The sequence below is a fragment of the Crinia signifera genome, unplaced genomic scaffold (genome assembly GCF_055691185.1).
Source record: "Crinia signifera unplaced genomic scaffold, ASM5569118v1 HAP2_SCAFFOLD_209, whole genome shotgun sequence".
In the NCBI taxonomy this organism is placed as follows: Eukaryota; Metazoa; Chordata; class Amphibia; order Anura; family Myobatrachidae; genus Crinia; species Crinia signifera.
The window spans coordinates 80,566-102,500 of NW_028142102.1; the positions used below are offsets into that span (position 1 = coordinate 80,566).

General features: G+C 43.1%; 1 protein-coding gene across 2 annotated transcripts; it reads left to right on the top strand.

Annotated features, from left to right (window-relative positions):
- The first annotated feature begins 326 nt into the window (after window positions 1-326).
- On the top strand, window positions 327-17,838 carry LOC146053799 (uncharacterized). Of its 2 annotated transcripts, XM_083168028.1 has the most exons (10): window positions 327-755; window positions 3,583-3,864; window positions 4,826-4,918; window positions 5,348-5,495; window positions 6,230-6,531; window positions 12,084-12,353; window positions 13,636-14,166; window positions 16,446-16,495; window positions 16,574-16,618; window positions 16,860-17,838. In XM_083168028.1, exons 1-10 carry the CDS (start codon window positions 739-741, stop codon window positions 17,423-17,425), a joined length of 2,304 nt encoding a protein of 767 aa, XP_083024154.1. In that variant the 5' UTR covers window positions 327-738; the 3' UTR covers window positions 17,426-17,838. The 2 variants fall into 2 exon arrangements, with proteins under 2 accessions (XP_083024154.1, XP_083024155.1); XM_083168029.1 differs by lacking the exon at window positions 16,574-16,618.
- Window positions 17,839-21,935: the final 4,097 nt, after the last annotated feature.

Genomic DNA, 21,935 nt, shown 5'->3' on the forward strand with positions numbered 1-21,935 from the left:
AAAACCCATGTCGACCTTATGCCCAGTCGACCTTCCTCATGTCGACCTTTACGTAAATTCGACCTTAAGTCATGTCGACCTTGGCCCATGTCGACCTTAAGTCAGGTCGACCTTCCTGCCAGTCGACCTAGTGGGGTAGACCTAATGCTTGTAGACCTAAATGCAGTCTGACGAATGATCCCATTCCTGCCATTTAAACATGATGCAAAATTTCAAATGATCAGATTAATGTAAAGAAGATACTTATTACACAGAAATTGTAATATCCTTGTATTATTTTAATCACTAATGACAGGGGGGGCACTGACTCCCCTGACTGATCGCTCTGTGGCATTTTGTGTGTAAATTGCATTAAAATGGCATGGATTGGGCTTCCAGCAAAATGAATATGTCTGTGTATAGAGTGTAAGCTCTACTGGGGCAGGGACTGATGTGAATGTTCAAATATTCTCTGTAAAGCGCTGCGGAATATGTGTGCGCTATATAAGAAACTGTTAATATAATATCTATTTTTGTGATTTCTGATATTGTGTTCTGGCTCCAGAAAGACTGGTATGCAGATTTGATTTACAACACAGTGTATAAACCCCTATTGTTCAGCTCAACTCTCTTTGATATTTAAATTGGGATGTTTGACCCACCTCTGTGAAAAGCTGGAGCGCTATATAAGTCCCCTGTCTGCAGTTGTAGTACACTGATTGTGAAGGAGAACTCTACAAATTACTGCTCAATCAAAAAATGGATTCTAAAAATAGGTAAGTTTTTCCATCTGTCTGATTAGTAACAAAACATGTTTCCTTGTAGATTATACTGTCATTAACATGATACTGTCTTTGCAGTGAGAATCACTATTGCAAGATTTCTCCTCCAATGTATTTGCTTTTAAAGCTTCCATTAATAGGAAAGAGGGCATGAGCCACTTCCTTATGTTAAGGTGTGTACACACGGGGCAATATAATATTGCTCAGTGCCCCGTTTTCATCTGCGACCAGAGATGCTGAGCAATATATCTCCCCCCATGTGTACGCACCTTCAGATTCTTGGAGTTGGTATGTACCAATCTAACCAGGTTGAACTAGATGGACGCAAGTCTTTTTTCTGCCTTACCTACTATGTAACTATTTATATCTGCCCTTCTTTCCTTTAGAGGACAATTTATTGTTTTGTCCCAAATCACGTTAAGGTGTGTACACACGGGGCAATATAATCACTGGCGATATATTGCTAGCAATATATTGCTCAGCAATCATATTGCTCAGTGTCCCGTTTTCAAAAGCGACCAGAGATGAAAATGTCACACTGCCAGGGGGAGGGGGAGGGGGGGGGGGGGGGGGGGAGAGGCAGGCAATGTCACTGGTCGGAGGAGCATGCTCCTGCCACCAGTGACCATTCAGGGGCTGAAAACGAGAGTGCGCACCCGGCGATTTATCGCTGGTGCACACTCCAAACGCTGGCAATATGGTCGCTCAGCGATCATATTCCCAGCAATATCAGCCCCTCTCACCCGTGTGTGTGCAGGATCTGTAAATGTACAGTAATTTGAATGGTATGTACAACTTCTGTTCTTTATATGTTCAACTTATTAAGTGGATATTCTATTCAATGGGTGTGTTGGTTGCACCAAAGTACATATGAATAAACAACAATATATATATATATATATATATATATATATATATATATATATATATATATATATATATATATATATATATATATATGTGTGCCGGCACTCCAGTCCTCTTGCGGTGGTAAATGCCTGGTGCCTTCACTGTGCGGGCAGCTGCGCTGGACGCTGGATACAGGCGGGGGTGTGTATCAGGCTGATACAGGATACAGGCTGAGTGCCGCGCTACACCCCCGCCTATATATATACATATATATATATATATATATATATATATATATATATATATATATATATATATAAATATATATACACACATACATGCAAGCAAGCAAACTTCAGGCAGCGGTTCTGGTGATAGATTTAGATTATTATTACTATTTGCATAATTCTTTTGTTTATTCATATGTACTACAGTGGAAACAAATCTTCATTACCAGTTGTATGTAATAATTTACTGTTTTTAAACTGTATCATTTTGATCATAACTTATTAAGTAAAGATGGGTATGGATCATTTGTCAAAATTGTCAAGCATTAGGTCGACACAACTAGGTCAACATGCAATAAGGTTGACATGACTGACCTGTTGACCTGACCTATGTCGACATTCAGTCATGTTGACCTTCCTGCTTGTTGACCTTATGCTTGTACACCACCTACCGTATCTGGCCATTGCTGGGCCAGATTCTCTAATACCCCTTTCACACCGCACTTGTAAAACGGTATATTGCCATTTTTTTCCATTTCAACATGTTTAAGGCTGCAGTGGGAAAGTGACAGTTTTGCTTTAGCGGTTACAGATAACCGGTATTTCAAAACGTTTATAAAGCACAGCCGTTTTCTCTGCAGTGAGAATGGCTCTGAAACGGTATTTAGAAAAAAAAATCGGCGTTGGGTCCCCCCAATGCCGTAACCAGCACCAGGCTGAAGAGCCAGGGCTGGTAATAAAAACTCAGGAAACCCAACAAATAGGGCTTCGCTAATTTTTTTAAAACCAGCCCCAGGCTCAAGGGCCAGTTCCCAAAATACGGGGGACAAAATGAGTAGGGGTCAACCGTATTTTAAGAACCAGCCCCAGTCACCCCTGGGCTGATCTTTGTGTAAAAAATAGATGAAAAACTATTGTCTCATTCTGTGGAACCACAAGTCCCAGCATGCGTTTTTTTTTTTTAATCCCCCCCCCCCCCACCCCCCATCCTTTCTATGGGTTAAACAGGTTTTTAAACGACAGTGTGAATGTGCCAAAAGCGGCTTTTAAACTGTAATTTACCATTTGAAAGCTGCAGTGGGAAAGGATCTTTATGGTTCTTACAGTTTAAAGACATCTTTGAAAATAATGGGTCATTACCCGTTTAGGCAGTGGGAAAGCAGTATAAGCTTCAAAAGTGATAAAATGGAGAGTGATAAACAACCAACCAATCAGCTTCTACCTGCACACTGTGTCTGAAAAATGTCAGGCAGGAGCTGATTGGTTGGTTGTTTATCACTCCCCATTTTATCACTTTTGAAGCTTAGTGCATCTGGCCCGCTAGGTGACAAGAGCGGAGTGAGAAAAACAATGAAGTTATTAAAGTGCTGCTACGGTTGTAAAATGAGTTACACATATGGAAGTATTGTGTGAGTAGCAGCGAGCTGTTTGTTCCATTAAAGCGGTACTAGTTGATGATTCCTGTGGCTCTCCAGAGGTTGTGAAACTACAAATCCCATCATGCCTTGCCACAGCTTAAACACTCCCTTATACCAAAACTGTGGCAAGACATGATGGGATTTGTAGTTTTACAACACCTGGAGAGCCACAGGTTGGCCAGGCCTGATGTATCACATTCTTAGGTAACCAGTTTATTTAAAAAATAAATAGAAACCTCCGTTATCATCAGATTCACAGCACCAATGTTTATGAACAAGTGTTTTATATCCAATGTTTTCTTTCATTGTCTCATCCTTACATTGCAGAACCTACCGAACCCCTTTAGTCTGCAAGTTCTGTGAAAAGCTGGACAAGAATTTATCTGTCCATCTGCACCGAGTTTGCCAGAAGAAAGCGGATCCCAAGGAGATCAATTCTTTGGTGAAAGAGGCTCGTTCTAATATGAAAAAACTACTTGAGAATTTCAGCATATTCAATTACAATGATTTAAGGTTCAGACATTGGGATGCATCATACAAAAATGAGTTGGCTAATGTATTGGAGCAATCCGGTGTTTATGTGACAGGAAAACCCTCCCAAACAGCACAGTATGTATAATGCCTGACTTATTATCTATTATGCTAATGTTAACATAGCCTGGCAACACTTTGGAATCTGAAATGGACTTTATATCTCCAGTCTGATGCCTTTTAGCTTACACATGAGAAACATTGTATAATTCTTGCAGACACATTTAGATTTCCATAATGCAAGCATATACTACTTACATTATTATTATTATTATTATTATTATTATTATTATTATTATTATTATTATTATTATTATTATTATTATTATTACCTGCTTCCTCTCACACTGCTACTGTATCTCTCTCCTCCTTTCCCTGACTCTCTACTTCTCTCTTCTACTGATACTATATCTCTCTCCTCCTGGTACTGTATCTCTCTCCTTGTAAAACTCTTTTGCACTGATATTCTCTCTTTCCCCTTTTCTCTCTCTCCCTCTATTACTCTGCCATTGATACTGTATCTCTCCCACTGAATCAGAATATCTTTCCATCTACATGACACACTCCCCCCCCCCAATATTGTATCACTCTCCCACTGAATCTCTGCATCTCCATCTTTCCCTGATACTGTATCTCTCTACATCTCATTGATAATTTATCTCCCCGATACTCTATCTCTCTTCCCATGAAACTGTATTTTCCCTGGTTAAAATACCATGGATCAGGTTCCTGGTGGTTTAATAATGACACTGGAATCCCAGCAGCAGTTATACCAGTGCCGGAATGCCAGCACCCCTCATATTCTCCCTCTGTGGGGGTCCATGACCCCATAGAAGCAGAGTATAGAGTGTGGCAAGAGACTTTGATTTGCTTTCCCACTGCCGGCTTCACACTGTCAGGATTCTGATTGCAGGCATCCTGACCAGCGGGATTCCATACCGATCCTCTGTATTCTCTCGTTCCTGGGCATGTACCCCAGTACTGTAATGTTCACTTCTTATTTGCTACATTTTGCATTAATAAAAGAATATGTCTTTAGGACTTCGCAATCCAAGTCTGAGAGGCAGAATACCAAAAAACCTTCAAATGGTCCAGAAAGTGAAGATTACAATGAGGAGGAAGATGGAACAAGGTAAGTTTATAGGATTCTACATGTGTTACCAGTGTTCGGGCACTCTGCTCAGATCCCCCTTACCCCTCCGCATGCCGCTACTGCCGCCACCGCATTCAGTCCGGCTCTGGCACTGCAGATGGCATCCGGGCTCCGTCTCCTGCAGTTCTGAAAAATGACACGACAAAATGGCTGCCCCCATACAGCAGACAGTTTTTTTTAGGAATGTTAGAGGAGGCGGGCGGGGACTATGGGGGGGCGATGTTATTTATTGGCGGGGGGGCGCAACTATGTTAGTTACGCCTCTGGTACAAGTGGTTATGAAAAAATGGGGAGCACATTCAAGTATGGGGAAAGTGTTGCTACATAGGCTGGCCCTGGTGCTTCCCAAAGTGGGTAACTTCTTACCAATATTTTTACACAATGCTATAAATCATTTTTATTTTCTAGTGTCTCCACCTCAAACTGGAAGACTCCACTGCGGAAGAGAATGTGTGACGCTGGTTTGTATGAGAAACATGACACGGATCATCCAATCCTTGCAGGATTTAGAAAGTTTTTAACCCAAACATTGCAAGTACCTAATTGCAAGCAGGAGGTAAGAATAAGAGCCTTAAAGTCTGTATATATCTATTTTACTAATACCCCTTTCACATCGCAGCTAATTACCGGGTTAACACCAGATTTTTTCTGATGTGATGCTGTAATTACTGTGATGTGAAAGAGCTTACTGATTCACCCTAAATGGGACCGACCCCGGCAATAATATCTGTCAATTTTTTTTTTGCCGGGTTGGAGATTTTGCCGGGTTGAAGTGCAGGGTGAATTAGTTAAACAGGTCAAGCAACCCGTTTCCTATTGATAATTGGGGAGGAGTTAACACCTGGAGCAGCGTCAACTTCAAGCATGGCCTCCATCCCGACCAGCCATCCTGATGGCAGACACTGCCCTGCCCCTGCATGATGTCAGCAAACCAGCAATCTCTGTCATACCCCTTTCAGACGTACGGCAAAATCCTGGGATTTTTCACGCGCACAATCCCGGGACTAGGGTATGTCTGAATGGCTCTACCCGGGATTTTAGTCCTCTAAAATCCCAGGTCCTGCACAACTGCAATGGACCCAGGATTTTTAAAAACCTGTGTAGTATGTATGAAAGGGGTATAAGGGGTGCTGTGGATCCCTTGTGGTGTCATAAATATAATAATAAGTATAAATAATAATAATAATAATAATAATAATAATAATAATAATAATAATAATAATAATAATAATAATAATAATAATAATAATAATACATTAATTATACTTACATTTTTATTTTTAATCTTAGGTGGAAAATGTTGCCAGGTACTTGTACTACATGGACAGTATAAAAGTATCCTTGGATTTTGTAAAGAATATTGAAAAAACAAGTGACTATTTCCATAAACTCAGACAGACGGGTCTGACATACCAGACAACTGCCAATTATATGAAGAGTCTGCGGAGATTTATACAATACAACCTGACAGGCACAGAAATGCAACAGGAAGATAAGACTCTGCATGATGCATTTGAGTCCTTCTATAACAAGACCAAAAACCTCCAACGAGCTCTCAGTAAAGGGGTCTCACAGGAAATTGTTTCAAAAAGGTAAGAGTCACGTACAGATTTAGTTGCAGCCATTTTGTCTTGATGGATAAATATATACTTTTGCTCTGTTCTAACAAATATGAATCAAATGCGTTAACTGCATTCAAAAGATATTAATATTGATATTAATCAGTGCTACAATTGGTAAAAAGGGGCCACGACTTAACATCATAAAACACACTGTAATGCCCATTGCACATTTTAGCGAATTTTGTAATACCCATTGCACATTAAGCCACATTCCATAATGCCAATAGCACATAAGGCCATGCACTATGTCTATTACATACTATTTAGTATTATTTATTAATAGTTTCTTATATAGCGCACACATATTCTGCAGCACTTAACAGAGTATGGACATGTCCTGCCCTAGGGGAGCTTACAATATATATTCCTTACAACATGTACATGCACACACAGACATTTTAGGGTTCTTTTTTGTTGGAAGCCAATATACCAGTATATTTTTGGATTGTGGGAGGAAACCAGAGTACCCAGATTAAACCCATGCAAACACAGGGAGAATATACAAACTTTAGGGCCATGGTGGGTATCGAACCCATGACCTCAGCGCTGTGAGGCAGTAATACTAACCATTACACCATCCATACTGCCCCGTATATATAACACATGGTGGGGATAGAACCCATGACCTCAGTACTGTGAGGCAGTAATACTAACCATTACACCATCCGTACTGCCCCGTATATATAACACATGGTGGGGAACCCATGACCTCAGTGCTATGAGGCAGTAATGTAACCATTACACCATCCGTACTGCCCCGTATATATAACACATGGTGGGGATAGAACCCATCACCTCAGCGCTATGAGGCAGTAATATAACCATTACACCGTCCGTACTGCCCCGTATATATAACACATGGTGGGGATAGAACCCATGACCTCAGCGCTGTGAGGCAGTAATGCTAACCATTACACCATCCGTACTGCCCAGTATATATAACACATGGTGGGAATAGAACCCATGACCTCAGTGCTATGAGGCAGTAATGTAACCATTACACCATCCGTACTGCCCCGTATATATAACACATGGTGGGGATAGAACCCATCACCTCAACGCTATGAGGCAGTAATATAACCATTACACCGTCCGTTCTGCCCCGTATATATAACACATGGTGGGGATAGAACCCATGACCTCAACGCTGTGAGGCAGTAATGCTAACCATTATACCGTCCGTACTGCCCCGTATATATAACACATGGTGGAAATAGAACCCATGACCTCAATACTGTGAGGCAGTAATACTAACCATTACACCGTCCGTACTGCACCGTGTATATATAACACATGGTGGGGATAGAACCCATGACCTCAGTGCTGTGAGGCAGTAATATGCTAACCATTACACCGTCCGTACTGCCCCGTATATATAACACATGGTGGGAATAGAACCCATGACCTCAGTGCTATGAGGCAGTAATGTAACCATTACACCATCCGTACTGCCCCGTATATATAACACATGGTGGGGATAGAACCCATCACCTCAGCGCTATGAGGCAGTAATGCTAACCATTACACCATCCGTGCTGCCCGTATATATAACACATGGTGGGAATAGAACCCATGACCTCAGTGCTATGAGGCAGTAATGTAACCATTACACCATCCGTACTGCCCCGTATATATAACACATGGTGGGGATAGAACCCATCACCTCAGCGCTATGAGGCAGTAATGCTAACCATTACACCATCCGTGCTGCCCGTATATATAACACATGGTGGGAATTGACCCCATGACCTCAGCGCTGTGAGGCAGTAATGTAACCATTACACCGTCCGTACTGCCCCGTATATATAACACATGGTGGGGATAGAACCCATCACCTCAGCGCTATGAGTCAGTAATGCTAACCATTACACCATCCGTGCTGCCCGTATATATAACACATGGTGGGAATTGACCCCATGACCTCAGCACTGTGAGGCAGTAATGTAACCATTACACCGTCCGTACTGCCCCGTATATATAACACATGGTGGGGATAGAACCCATGACCTCAGTGCTGTGAGGCAGTAATGTAACCATTACACCATCCGTGCTGCCCGTATATATCACACATGGTGGGAATTGACCCCATGACCTCAGCGCTGTGAGGCAGTAATATAACCATTACACCGTCCGTACTGCCCCGTATTTATAGCACATGGTGGGGATAGAACCCATGACCTCAGCGCTGTGAGGCAGTAATGTAACCATTACACCATCCGTGCTGCCCGTATATATAACACATGGTGGGGATAGAACCCATGACCTCAGCTCTGTGAGGCAGTAATGCTAACCATTACACCGTCCGTACTGCCCCGTATATATATATATATATATATATATATATATATATATATATATACATGTACATATGTAACCCATGACCTCAGTGCTGTGAGGCAGTAATGTAACCATTACACCATCCGTACTGCCCTGTATACATAACACATGGTGGGGATAGAACCCATGACCTCAGTGCTATGAGGCAGTAATGCTAACCATTACACCGTCCGTACTGCCCCGTATATATAACACATGGTGGGGATAGAACCCATGACCTCAGAGCTGTGAGGCAGTAATGTAACCATTACACCGTCCGTACCGCCCCGTATATATAACACATGGTGGGGATAGAACCCATGACCTCAGCGCTGTGAGGCAGTAATACTAACCATTACACCATCCGTACTGCCCCGTATATATAACACATGGTGGGGATAGAACCCATGACCTCAGTGCTGTGAGGCAGTAATGCTAACCATTACACCATCCGTACTGCCCCGTATATATAACAAATGGTGGGGATAGAACCCATGACCTCAGTGCTGTGAGGCAGTAATACTAACCATTACACCATCCGTACTGCCCTGTATATATAACACATGGTGGGAATAGAACCCATGACATCAGCACTGTGAGGCAGTAATGTAACCATTACACCATCCGTACTGCCCCGTATATATAACAAATGGTGGGGATAGAACCCATGACCTCAGTGCTGTGAGGCAGTAATACTAACCATTACACCATCCGTACTGCCCTGTATATATAACACATGGTGGGAATAGAACCCATGACATCAGCACTGTGAGGCAGTAATATAACCATTACACCGACCGTACTGCCCCGTATATATAACACATGGTGGGGATAGAACCCATGACCTCAGCGCTGTGAGGCAGTAATGTAACCATTACACCGTCCGTACCGCCCCGTATATATAACACATGGTGGGGATAGAACCCATGACCTCAGTGCTGTGAGGCAGTAATGCTAACCATTACACCATCCGTACCGCCCCGTATATATAACACATGGTGGGGATAGAACCCATGACCTCAGTGCTATGAGGCAGTAATGCTAACCATTACACCGTCCGTACTGCCCCGTATATATAACACATGGTGGGGATAGAACCCATGACCTCAGCGCTGTGAGGCAGTAATGCTAACCATTACACCATCCGTACCGCCCCGTATATATAACACATGGTGGGGATAGAACCCATGACCTCAGTGCTATGAGGCAGTAATGCTAACCATTACACCGTCCGTACCGCCCCGTATATATAACACATGGTGGGGATAGAACCCATGACCTCAGCGCTGTGAGGCAGTAATACTAACCATTACACCATCCGTACTGCCCCGTATATATAACACATGGTGGGGATAGAACCCAGGACCTCAGTGCTGTGAGGCAGTAATGCTAACCATTACACCATCCGTACTGCCCTGTATATATAACACATGGTGGGGATAGAACCCATGACCTCAGCGCTGTGAGGCAGTAATGTAACCATTACACCGTCCGTACTGCCCCGTATATATAACAAATGGTGGGGATAGAACCCATGACCTCAGTGCTGTGAGGCAGTAATACTAACCATTACACCATCCGTACTGCCCTGTATATATAACACATGGTGGGAATAGAACCCATGACCTCAGTGCTGTGAGGCAGTAATGCTAACCATTACACCGTCCGTACTGCCCTGTATATATAACACATGGTGGGGATAGAACCCATGACCTCAGCGCTGTGAGGCAGTAATGTAACCATTACACCGTCCGTACTGCCCCGTATATATAACACATGGTGGGGATAGAACCCATGACCTCAGTGCTGTGAGGCAGTAATGCTAACCATTACACCGTCCGTACTGCCCCGTATATATAACACATGGTGGGGATAGAACCCATGACCTCAGTGCTGTGAGGCAGTAATGCTAACCATTACACCATCCGTACTGTCCCGTATATATAACACATGGTGGGGATAGAACCCATGACCTCAGCACTGTGAGGCAGTAATGTAACCATTACGCCGTCCGTGCTGCCCCGTATATATAACACATGGTGGGGATAGAACCCATGACCTCAGCACTGTGAGGCAGTAATGTAACCATTACACCGTCCGTACTGCCCTATATATATAACACATGGTGGGGATAGAACCCATGACCTCAGCACTGTGAGGCAGTAATGTAACCATTACACCATCCGTACTGCCCATATAGATGGGTGGGGATAGAACCCATGACCTCAGCGCTGTGAGGCAGTAATGTAACCATTACACCATCCGTACTGCCCCGTAGATATAACACATGGTGGGGATAGAACCCATGACCTCAGTGCTGTTAGGTAGTAATGTAACCATTACACCGTCCGTACTGCCCCGTATATATAACACATGGTGGGGATAGAACCCATGACCTCAGCGCTGTGAGGTAGTAATGCTAACCATTACACCATCTGTACTGCCCCGTATATATAACACATGGTGGGGATAGAACCCATGACCTCAGCACTGTGAGGCAGTAATGTAACCATTACACCATCCGTACTGCCCATATAGATGGGTGGGGATGGCAGCACTTGAATAAATAGACACCACACACAGGCAGTTCTCCACAAAATGCCTTGATAAAAAAGCCAAACAGTCTTTGAAACGTTGGCAAAACTGCCCTTGTATTGTGTCTTTTTATTCGAGTGCCGCCACCCCCACCCATCTACAATTATGTGGAATGCTCTGCTGTCTCCATACTGGACGGAACTGGTTTATTAATTGATTAACATTGGGGCAGATTTGGTTGTGCCGTCTCAGGATTTTTTCTCTCTTTCTCTCTCTCTCTCTCTTTATATATACACAAATATATTTATTAATTTACAGTTTCTTAAATAGTGCAGCATATTCTGTTGCACTTTACAATTGGAAACAACAGTGATTAAACAAACTGGGTAGCAACAAACTAACATGGAGGTAAGAGGGCCCTGATCACAACCTTACAAACTATAGGACACAGGGCAGGTATTAATTGACAATAACACTCCCCCCTCAACTTTAAAGTGTTTTTTCACCCCCTTAACAGTTTTGGGGAGTGGCCTAACCACAGGTGTTGACCACACCTCCTGTGATTAGGCTACACCCCTAATATTTTACAAGGGCCTGGCATATCTCTTGGCTGCCCGAGTGAGATACTGTTTTTTAACATTGACTTTACATGGATACATCTTCCTTTACAGTGTAAGAAGAACACCTCTGGTCTGTGAGTTCGGCCTGAAGACATATACAGCCCTAAGCACACATCTCAGGAATAAATGCATAAAAGGGGCCTCAGATGCAGAAATTAAACACATTTCTGATAAAGCCCGTTCAAGAGCAATTTCATCCCTGAAGAATGCACAAATTCTTGATTATGAGGAATTGGCTAGATTACAGGGCACTGACAGCATGGTTATCTATTTAGAGGCAAAGGGCGTCATTGTGAGAAATAAGCCCATATTAACATCAAGGTAAGCATGATCTATATACTGTTATAGGCACAATTATGGATTTATAATGTTGAGTAACTTTTATTCTTTAGACCACATATATGTGTATCCCATAGTTGGCTACTTTCTGGCTGCTCGCTTCGGGGTAAGAGGCCGGGGACGAGGTGGGGTTTATTTATTATCAGTATATAGCACACACATTTTCCATAGTGATTTACAAGGATTTGGTGGCAGATTGCCATAAATGTACGGGCATTAGACAGCAGGGCATGGCTACGATGATGCAAACTGACTCATCAGACACCCTTTGCTAGCAAAGTGGGCGGGAAGTGCGGAGGAATGTCTTGGTGCTGGGTGGGAGGAGACTCACAGTTTGGGATATACACCTACACTTTATGGGGGTTGGGGGGACCTCCAGGTTTCGGGCTCCTCCCAGCAGATCCATGAGGGTAGGTATGTCTGGTGTATCCAGTTCAACCTCTATGAGAGCCCAAACAGAACTATTGGCTTTGAAGTATCTACAAGTACAAACACCTGTGAGGAAGATGAAGGATATGATGTTGCAAGAAAGAAGCACACCATGGAAGGTGATATGAGAACTATATCTCTAAATTAAACCAGGAGCCCATGTGCACCAGACACTATGGGCCTTATTCTAGTTCACTCTTTCTGACAAAATCCTTCTTAGATGGACAAAACCATGTGCACTGCAGGTGGGCAGATGTAACTTGTGCAGAGAGAATTAGATTTGGGTGAGTTATTTTGTTTCTGGCTGCTTTATTTTTACACTGCAATATTGATCTCACTTTGAAGTAAAACCCCACCCAAATCTAATTCTCTGCACAAGTTACATCTTCCCCACCTGCAGTGCACATGGCTTTGTCCATCTAAGAAGGAATTTGTCAGAAAGAGTGAACCAAAATAACCCCCTATGTGACCATTATACAGATGCAAAAGGATGAAACATTTATGGATAATAATGCCAAATAGAATGGGAAGAATGAGATGAGCTCCACATTTATAGATATCAGACAATACAGGGCATACATCTGTGATGAGGTCAGTGACTGGGTGAGGCAGTGGCCAGTACCAGCCCAAGATTTACAAACAAAGTTCAATGGTATATTTATGCATTATACCCAGGTGCAGCAGTATATACATGTGGGCATTATACAACGGTGCATCACAATATTCTTACATGTAACTACATCAACATACTGGAGCTACAGACATTCTCAGCTTTTGTCTTTGTAGTTTATTGTTTAACTATTTTATATTTGAACCGCTCTATTTGTTTACACAGGTCAACATCTGCCATTGCCCATACATTAGCAGCAGCTGTGGAATTAGCTGCAGTGCCAAGTGGAGATGTAGAGGAGATGTCACTGGAATCCCATGATGTGGCTACAAAAGACCAAGCAGTGGAAGGTAGTGATGTGACTACAGAAGACCAAGCAGTGGGAGGTAGTGATGTGACTACAGAAGACCAAGCAGTGGAAGGTAGTGATGTGGCTATAGAAGACCAAGCAGTGGGAGGTAATGATGTGACTACAGAAGACCAAGCAGTGGGAGGTAGTGATGTGACTACAGAAGACCAAGCAGTGGGAGGTAGTGATGTGACTACAGAAGACCAAGCAGTGGAAGGTAATGATGTGACTACAGAAGACCAAGCAGTGGGAGGTAGTGATGTGACTACAGAAGACCAAGCAGTGGGAGGTAGTGATGTGACTACAGAAGACCAAGCAGTGGGAGGTAGTGATGTGACTACAGAAGACCAAGCAGTGGAAGCCAAATATGCGGAATCACTCCATAATTTAGAGAAAGATTTGGGTGTGTAAGTACATTATCCATGGAAAAAGATAAACTGTATAAAACTATTTCTGATATTTGTTAGATGTAGCAGATGGATACATGTTAGAGGTGATGAAAGGTTTATGGATAATGATGACAAAAATTTTGGGGTGATAATAGATATAGATGAACACCAAGCATTAATGCATTAATGTGATATTATCACATTATAATAATGCTGTAGAACAAAATATTATAACCAGATTATATAAACTCCATACATGGATGGTGTATTGGTTAGCATGGTACTTGTGTAGTTTCACAGCGCCCAGCGGCCGTGCGTCTGAGTCCCCTTGCGGGGCTCGCTTCGCTCGCCCATGCTGCAGGCTCGGTGGCTCGCTGCGCTCGCCACGCTATCTAAAATCAACTCTATGCCAACGTGGATGGTAGGGGTACGAACCATCTACATTGGCATACAGTTGTTTTACCTGATTTTTTATAGTGTGCTGAGCACAGAACACGGAAGTCACGGCGGCCATCTTGGGCGTCGTGAAACTACACAAGTACCGTTAGCATTACTGCCTCACAGCACTGAATTCATGGGTTCGATCCCCACCATGGCTCTAACTGTGAAGAGTTTGTATATTCTCCCTGTGCTTGCGTGGGTTTCCTCCGGGTACCCCGGTTTCCTCCCACAATCCAAAAATATACTGGTAGGTTAATTTGCTCCCAACAAAATTAACCCTAGAATGTCTGTGTGTGCGTGTGCATGTGGTAGGGAATATAGATTGTAAGCTCCACTGATGTGAATGTTGAAATATTCTCTGTAAAGTGCTGCAGAATCTACTGCAATCTCCTCCTAACTGGTATCCCTGACAAATGCCAGTCTCCACTCCAATCTATCCTCAGTGCTGCAGCCCGGCTCATCTTCCTCACCAAACGCACTACCGCCATCTCCCCTCTTCTATAAGCCCTTCACTGGCTTCCCTTCCTCACCAAACGCACTACCTCCACCTCCCCTCTTCTACAAGCCCTTCACTGGCTTCCCTTTCAGAATTCAATATAAACTTATCACACAAAGCCATCACCCATTCCTCTCCCATTTACATCTCTGACCTTATATCCCTTTACACTCCCACTCGTCCTCTTCCCTCGTCTAATACCCACCGGCTCTCCTGTCGACTTATTACCTCATTCCACTTCTACCTCCAAGATTTTTCACCTGCTGCTCCCTTACTCTGGAATTCTCTACCTCTCCCCCTCAGACTCTCCACTTCTATACACGACTTCAAATGGGCTCTTAAGACACACTTCTTCACCAAACCCAGCAAAATGTCCTCCTAATCTTCTGTTCCTCACCCTATCTACCCCTCCGGTGTCACTCCTGTCTGTCTGCCCCCCCTCCCCTTTAGAATGTAAGCTCTCACGAGCAGGGACCTAATGTGCTTATCCTTTCTTACTTCAGTAGTCTTCAACTGCACCAAAGCATGCTGTTTGCTGCCACCTGGATACTTATGTAGGGTACACACCAGAACGACCCGCTCACGATGCACATCGTGAGCGGGTCGTCAGTGTTCCCTCCGACCCGCTCACGATGATACGGGGGGCACGACCCGCTCACGATGTGCACCGTGAGCGGGTCCGATCCGATGGCGACCCGCACCCAGCTGCATGGTCGTTATCCAGATCCTACCTGCAGCAGGTAGGATCTGGATAACGACCAACCGACCCGCGGGACCGCGCATCGGATCGGTATCGTCCACACCAGGACAGAAAAAGGCCCAATCCCAACACAATCTACATCCAATTGGTCAGAATTGGATCTAGATTGCTGGGATCGGACCCTTATCGTCCTGGTGTGTACCCAGCATTAGGCTGATGTTCCTATAATCATTTACCCTGTATTTGTCCTGTATCATCTTCAACTGTAAGTTACTGGGTTTTTTTCCCCCTATTTGATTATGTGTACTCTGTAACTGTGAAACCCTTGTGGCGCCATATAAATAAAGGATAATAATAATAATAATAATAATAATAATAATAATAATAATAATAATAATAATAATAATAATAATAATAATAATAATAGTAAACAATTTTATTTATATAGAGCTATTTCTCCCAAATGACTCCTGGTGCTTTGTTGGAATCATCCAGTGTGTATGGATGAACAATAAATGATACACACACTTGCTGCTCCTTCATCCATATCTACAGAACATGAAATTGTTGCTGGAGGTCCATGTTTTTATTGTTTTCACTGAATAAAAACTCACTGTTTTTCTCATCAGATATATTATATGTCTTACTTTTCCAAAACAGGGAAGAACTTAAAGATAGGCGCTATAAGAAGAGAGTAAAGAAAATGATAAGTAAGTATAGCAATTACGGTCATTATTACATTTGGATGTGATAAGATTAAGCATTGAGTTATAATGTCTTATCATCAGAACTTCAAGATCGGCGCTATAAGAAGAGAGTAAAGAAAATGAGAAGTAAGTTTAGCAAATATGGTTCATTATTACATTTGGATGTGATAAGATTAAGCATTGAGTTATAATGTCTTATCATCTTATCACACATCCACATATAACTTATTGATGTTATATAAAGTTTTATTTTTACCTTTGTATTTGAAATTTTGTTATTTTGTTTACAAATGTTTATTTTATTATTGAAAGTGTCAAGAAGAAACTAGTGCAAACTAATAGGATATTGTTGTTTTTTATTGCACAGGGGCATTCCCAGCGCAGCGCCCGTCAACTGGAAAGTTAAAAAAGTACATTTTAAAAAAAAACTGGAAGTTTACTGAATCTGAGGTCAAACTTTTGGTCGACACATGGAGACCTAGACCATTTAAGTACTGGGAACACTGCAAGGCTCTGGAAAAACACATCCACTTGCAAAATTGGAAAGGCCTTAAAACGTCGAAAGATAGAGCAACTAGAATGAAACAAGTGAAAGCTAAACGGCTTTTTCTGAAAGGAGAAGTTATATGTGATTTTCATGGAGAACACATGAGTGCCAACACAGGAAGAAGAATGCAAAAAAACAAAAAGGCCCCTCCTGGTCTTTTTTTTTATAAGGACAAAGAGGGCAAGTCATGCTGTATCAATCCACATTGTAAATGCCACACTGAGACCTATTCCAAATTAATGTGGAAATCTAGTAACAAATTTAACGTGATTCCAACATACACATCCAAATTTGGCATTCTTCTTTTAGCTGCAGAGAACATTCCAGCCAATCAGAACTTAACGTATCATGCCTACCCATGTGTTTCCCTCCTATTTCCTGATTGACTGTAAGCTTGCGAGCAGGACCCTTCTACCTCTGTCTGTTCTCTCTTTATTAATGACAAAGGGGGAAGTAATGCAGGTCCATACTCATTTTGCCAATTTTATTTGCAATATATTGTGCAATAAATAGAAGTTTTAGCATATCTATGACCACAGTTTTGGGCTCACCTGCTGTGCTACACACTGGACTAGAACCCTGGTAGGTTAAGGATTCACCCAAAGAGATCAGCTGGACACAGGTATTTTTTGGGGGGAGCCAGGCAGCAGGTTCCTGCAGTGTACGTGAGGTCTGCTGCAGTCTCCCTGTGGCGGATGGGAACTAGTAGTTCCCATTTGCCACAGGGACCCTGCCTCTTACTTCACATCTGCCGCAGGGACCAAGCACAGCACGGATCACGCTGCCCCGATTCCCTCAATGCTAGGCACTGTCTAGGGGGGAGTGGGTAATTTTACCTTTGTGTGGAGTGGAACCTGCCTCTGACCAGGCCGGGGGGGGGGGGGGGCTGTCTCTGGGGGGGGGGGGGGCTGGACCTTGTGTTGTCCAGGGCCCCCACAAACCTTTATCCGGTACTGACAGTCATTATAGACTTCATTTTACACAAATAATTTTATATAAACCTCTAATGATCAAATTGTATCACATCTGACCTCAGACTGATATATTCATTTTAGGTGCAGGGGCAGTTTGTATTTTTATAAAAGATCATGGGGGTGATGTCCACTATACAAAACACAATGTGTCTGCGCAGTGATTGACTAGCACTAGAATTACTATATTTAAAGTAGGTGATTGCACAAAAAATATTACACAGTTTTCTTCAATCCACTAGTGGTAATATGAGATCACATCTGAGCTGCATCAGATGTTCACTCCCCCCCCCCCCTAGTTAGCTTTCTGGGAATTCCCCAATCCCCCTTCCTACAGGAGAGGTAAAAAAAAGCTCACCTCCATTGGCCTTATTAAGGAGTCATCATAGTCTTAATTTTACACAAAGAGTTTTACATAAACCTCTGGTGATCAAATTGAATCACATCTGACCTCAGGCTGATTTATTAATTTTAGGTGCAGGGGCAGTTTGTATTTTTATAAAAGATCATGGGGGTGATGTCCACTATACAAAACACAATGGGCGGTATTCAATGCTTTTTTAGGATTCGCTGCACATTCTCCACGTTCCAGAGCCGGCGGGCTCCGGTATTCAACGTGTCAGGGGCTCGCTGCCCCTGACTGGCGAATATGAGCTCCTGCGGTGATTGCTGCAGGGAGCCTGAGGACGGTGGCTGCAAAGAGATGGAAGTCTCTCTGCCTGCCCCAGAACTTTGTGGGGGGTAGGTGGGCTCCCCGGGTGCCAGGCAGCACAGGCTGCCCCCCAGGGGTGCCAGCAGGGGACCGTATATTCACTATACCCGATCGTAACGATCGGGTGCAGTGAATATATGAATATGTAATGAGCGGCTCGGCTCCGGCGCCCCCTGCTGGCTGCTGTGTAAAAAAAAAAAAATATATATATATATATCTTTTTTTTAAATTAAATATATATTCATGTGCTTACAGCACATGAATAAAAATAGCATGCCCCTCCTCAGAATAAAATTCCTGATTTTTTGACACCAAATGTAAAAAACAAAACACTTTATTTTAAAAGTTCACATTCCACTTCACCATAAAAAGATAGCGATTGCTACTCGGTGAATCATGGTGAAAAAAACCTTGAAATGTATTCGCCATGTGGTCATTGAATAGGGTGATTCACCGTTTTAGTCAGAAATTCGCCAAACAGCACAAATTCGCCATAAAAACATGGCGAATCAGGCTCATTGAATACCGCCCAATGTGTCTGCGCAGCGATTGATTAACACTAGCATTATTACATTTAAAGTAGGTGATTGCACAAAGAATATTACACAAAGAGTTTTCGTCAATCCACTAGTGGTAATATGAAATCACATCTGAGCTGCATCAGATGTTCATGTACCCATCCCCCCCTAGTTAGCTTTCTGGGAATTCCCCAATCCCCCATGTGGTAAACATAGAAACATAGAATGTGACGGCAGATAAGAACCATTCGGCCCATCTAGTCTGCCCCTTTTTTTATCCTTAAGGTAATCTCATCCCTTTTTAATCCTTATTTCTTTGTAAGGATATTCATATGCCTATCCCGAGCATGTTTAAATTGTTCTACTGTCTTAGCCTCTACCACCGGACGACTCCTCCTTCCCTGTTCCTATTATCCCAGCTAACTCGGCAAGCAGAGAACACTTCCAAAATTACCCGTTATTTTATATAGCACGCACATATAGTGCAGCACATCTATCTGTCTAGTGCAGAGTTTGTATATTCTCCCCATTCTTGCGTGGGTTTCCTCCGGGTACCTCCCAGTTATTTTATATAGCGCACACATATACTGCAGCGCATCTATCTGTATGTCTATCTAGCTTTGTATGTATACATGTAGTGCAGAGTTTGTATATTATCTCCGTGCCTGTATGTATACATGTGTGGAATATCTGTGCGCTATATAAGAAACTGTTAATAAATAAATAAATATTATGTCCCTTGACAGGCCGGGAAATGTATCATTATTGTCACACCCCCTCAAATTGACAAGCCGAGAAAACTTCCAAAATTACCCGTTATTTTATATAGCACGCACATATAGTGCAGCGCATCTATCTATCTGTCTAGTGCAGAGTTTGTATATTCTCCCCGTTCTTGCGTGGGTTTCCTCCGGGTACCTCCCAGTTATTTTATATAGCACAAATATACTGCAGCATATGTCTATCTACCTCTGTATGTATACATGTAGTGCAGAGTTTGTATATTATCTCCATCTGGTGGGGGCCGGGGATGGTCGCATGCATGCAAGCTCCTGGCCACCGGAGCTTCCATCCTCGGCCCCCGGAGAAAGGGCGCCCCGTGGATGGGGGGAGGACGAAGGGGAGAGGGCAGAGAAGAACTTTCCCGACCGGGAGAGGGCACCGCCACAGCACCCGCACCGCAGAGACAGATGAGACGGAAGGGACGTGGTGGAGGGAGACCCGGCTCACTGTCTTTCCCCAGGCCCAGTGACTCTCTCTGCCCCCCCCCAACTCCCCCACACCACTCCATCCCCCACGCTGGTTTCTCCTACAGGAAGACGGCGCCGCAAATGGCTGCCAAGGAACTGTGCATCTCAGCTATGTAACCCCCGTGTGTTACCTGCCTGGCTGGTGCAGCGACCAGTGGCGCCGCGGATGGCTGCCTAGGCGCTGTGCTGCTCGGCGGGTGGGTTTTTCTTTTCCATGTGTTCCCTGTGTGAATAACTGTTCTGTCCGTGCTTATATTGTCACCTACCGACTGCTGCAATGACCAGTGGCGCCGCTGATGGCTGCCTAGGCGATGTGCTGCTCGGCGGGTATGTGTCCCCTGTGTGATAAATTGTACTGTCCCTGCTCATATTGTCACCTACCGACTGCCGCAACGACCAGTGGTGCCGCTGATGGCTGCCTAGGTGCTGTGCAGCTCGGCGGGTATGTGTTCCCTACATGTAATGTCCTCAATGTAATGTATGCAATGTCCTCTCACCCCCCATCCCCCCATCCCTGCTTGATGATGCACTGTAAATCCGCAAAAAAATCAAAGTGTGCGCAAGCACACATGGCCAATAAAGTTGATTCTATTCTATTCTATGCCTGTATGTATACATGTGTGGAATATCTGTGCGCTATATAAGAAACTGTTAATAAATACATATATTATTGTAAAGCGCAACGGAATCTGCTGCACTATATAAGAAACTGTTAATAAATAAATATTATGTCCCTTGACAGGCCGGGAAATGTATCATTATTGTCACACCCCCTCAAATTGACAAGCCGAGAACACTTCCAAAATTACCCGTTATTTTATATAGCACACACATCTATCTGTCTAGTGCAGAGTTTGTATATTCTCCCCGTTCTTGCGTGGGTTTCCTCCGGGTACCTCCCAGTTATTTTATATAGCACAAATATACTGCAGCGTATGTCTATCTACCTCTGTATGTATACATGTAGTGCAGAGTTTGTATATTATCTCCGTGCCTGTATGTATACATGTGTGGAATATCTGTGCGCTATATAAGAAACTGTTAATAAATAAATATATTATTGTAAAGCGCAACAGAATCTGCTGCACTATATAAGAAACTGTTAATAAATAAATAAATATTATGTCCCTTGACAGGGACTGATGTGAATGTTCAACTACACTACCCGTTGAGCGCGATGAATCACCTAGTTATTATATATTTAAAGTTTTTGCGCAAAAATATCGCACAGAGACTTTTCTTCAATCCACTAGTGGTAATATGAAATCATATCTGAGCTGCATCATATTTCACTTACCCACCCCCCCCCCCCCCAGTTAGCTTTCTGGGAATTCCCCAATCCCCCTTCCGACATGAGAGGGAAAAAAAGCTCACCTCTATTAGTCTTATTTAAGGAGAGTGCATATTATATGATCTATTTATAAAAATATCTATGTAATAAAAAT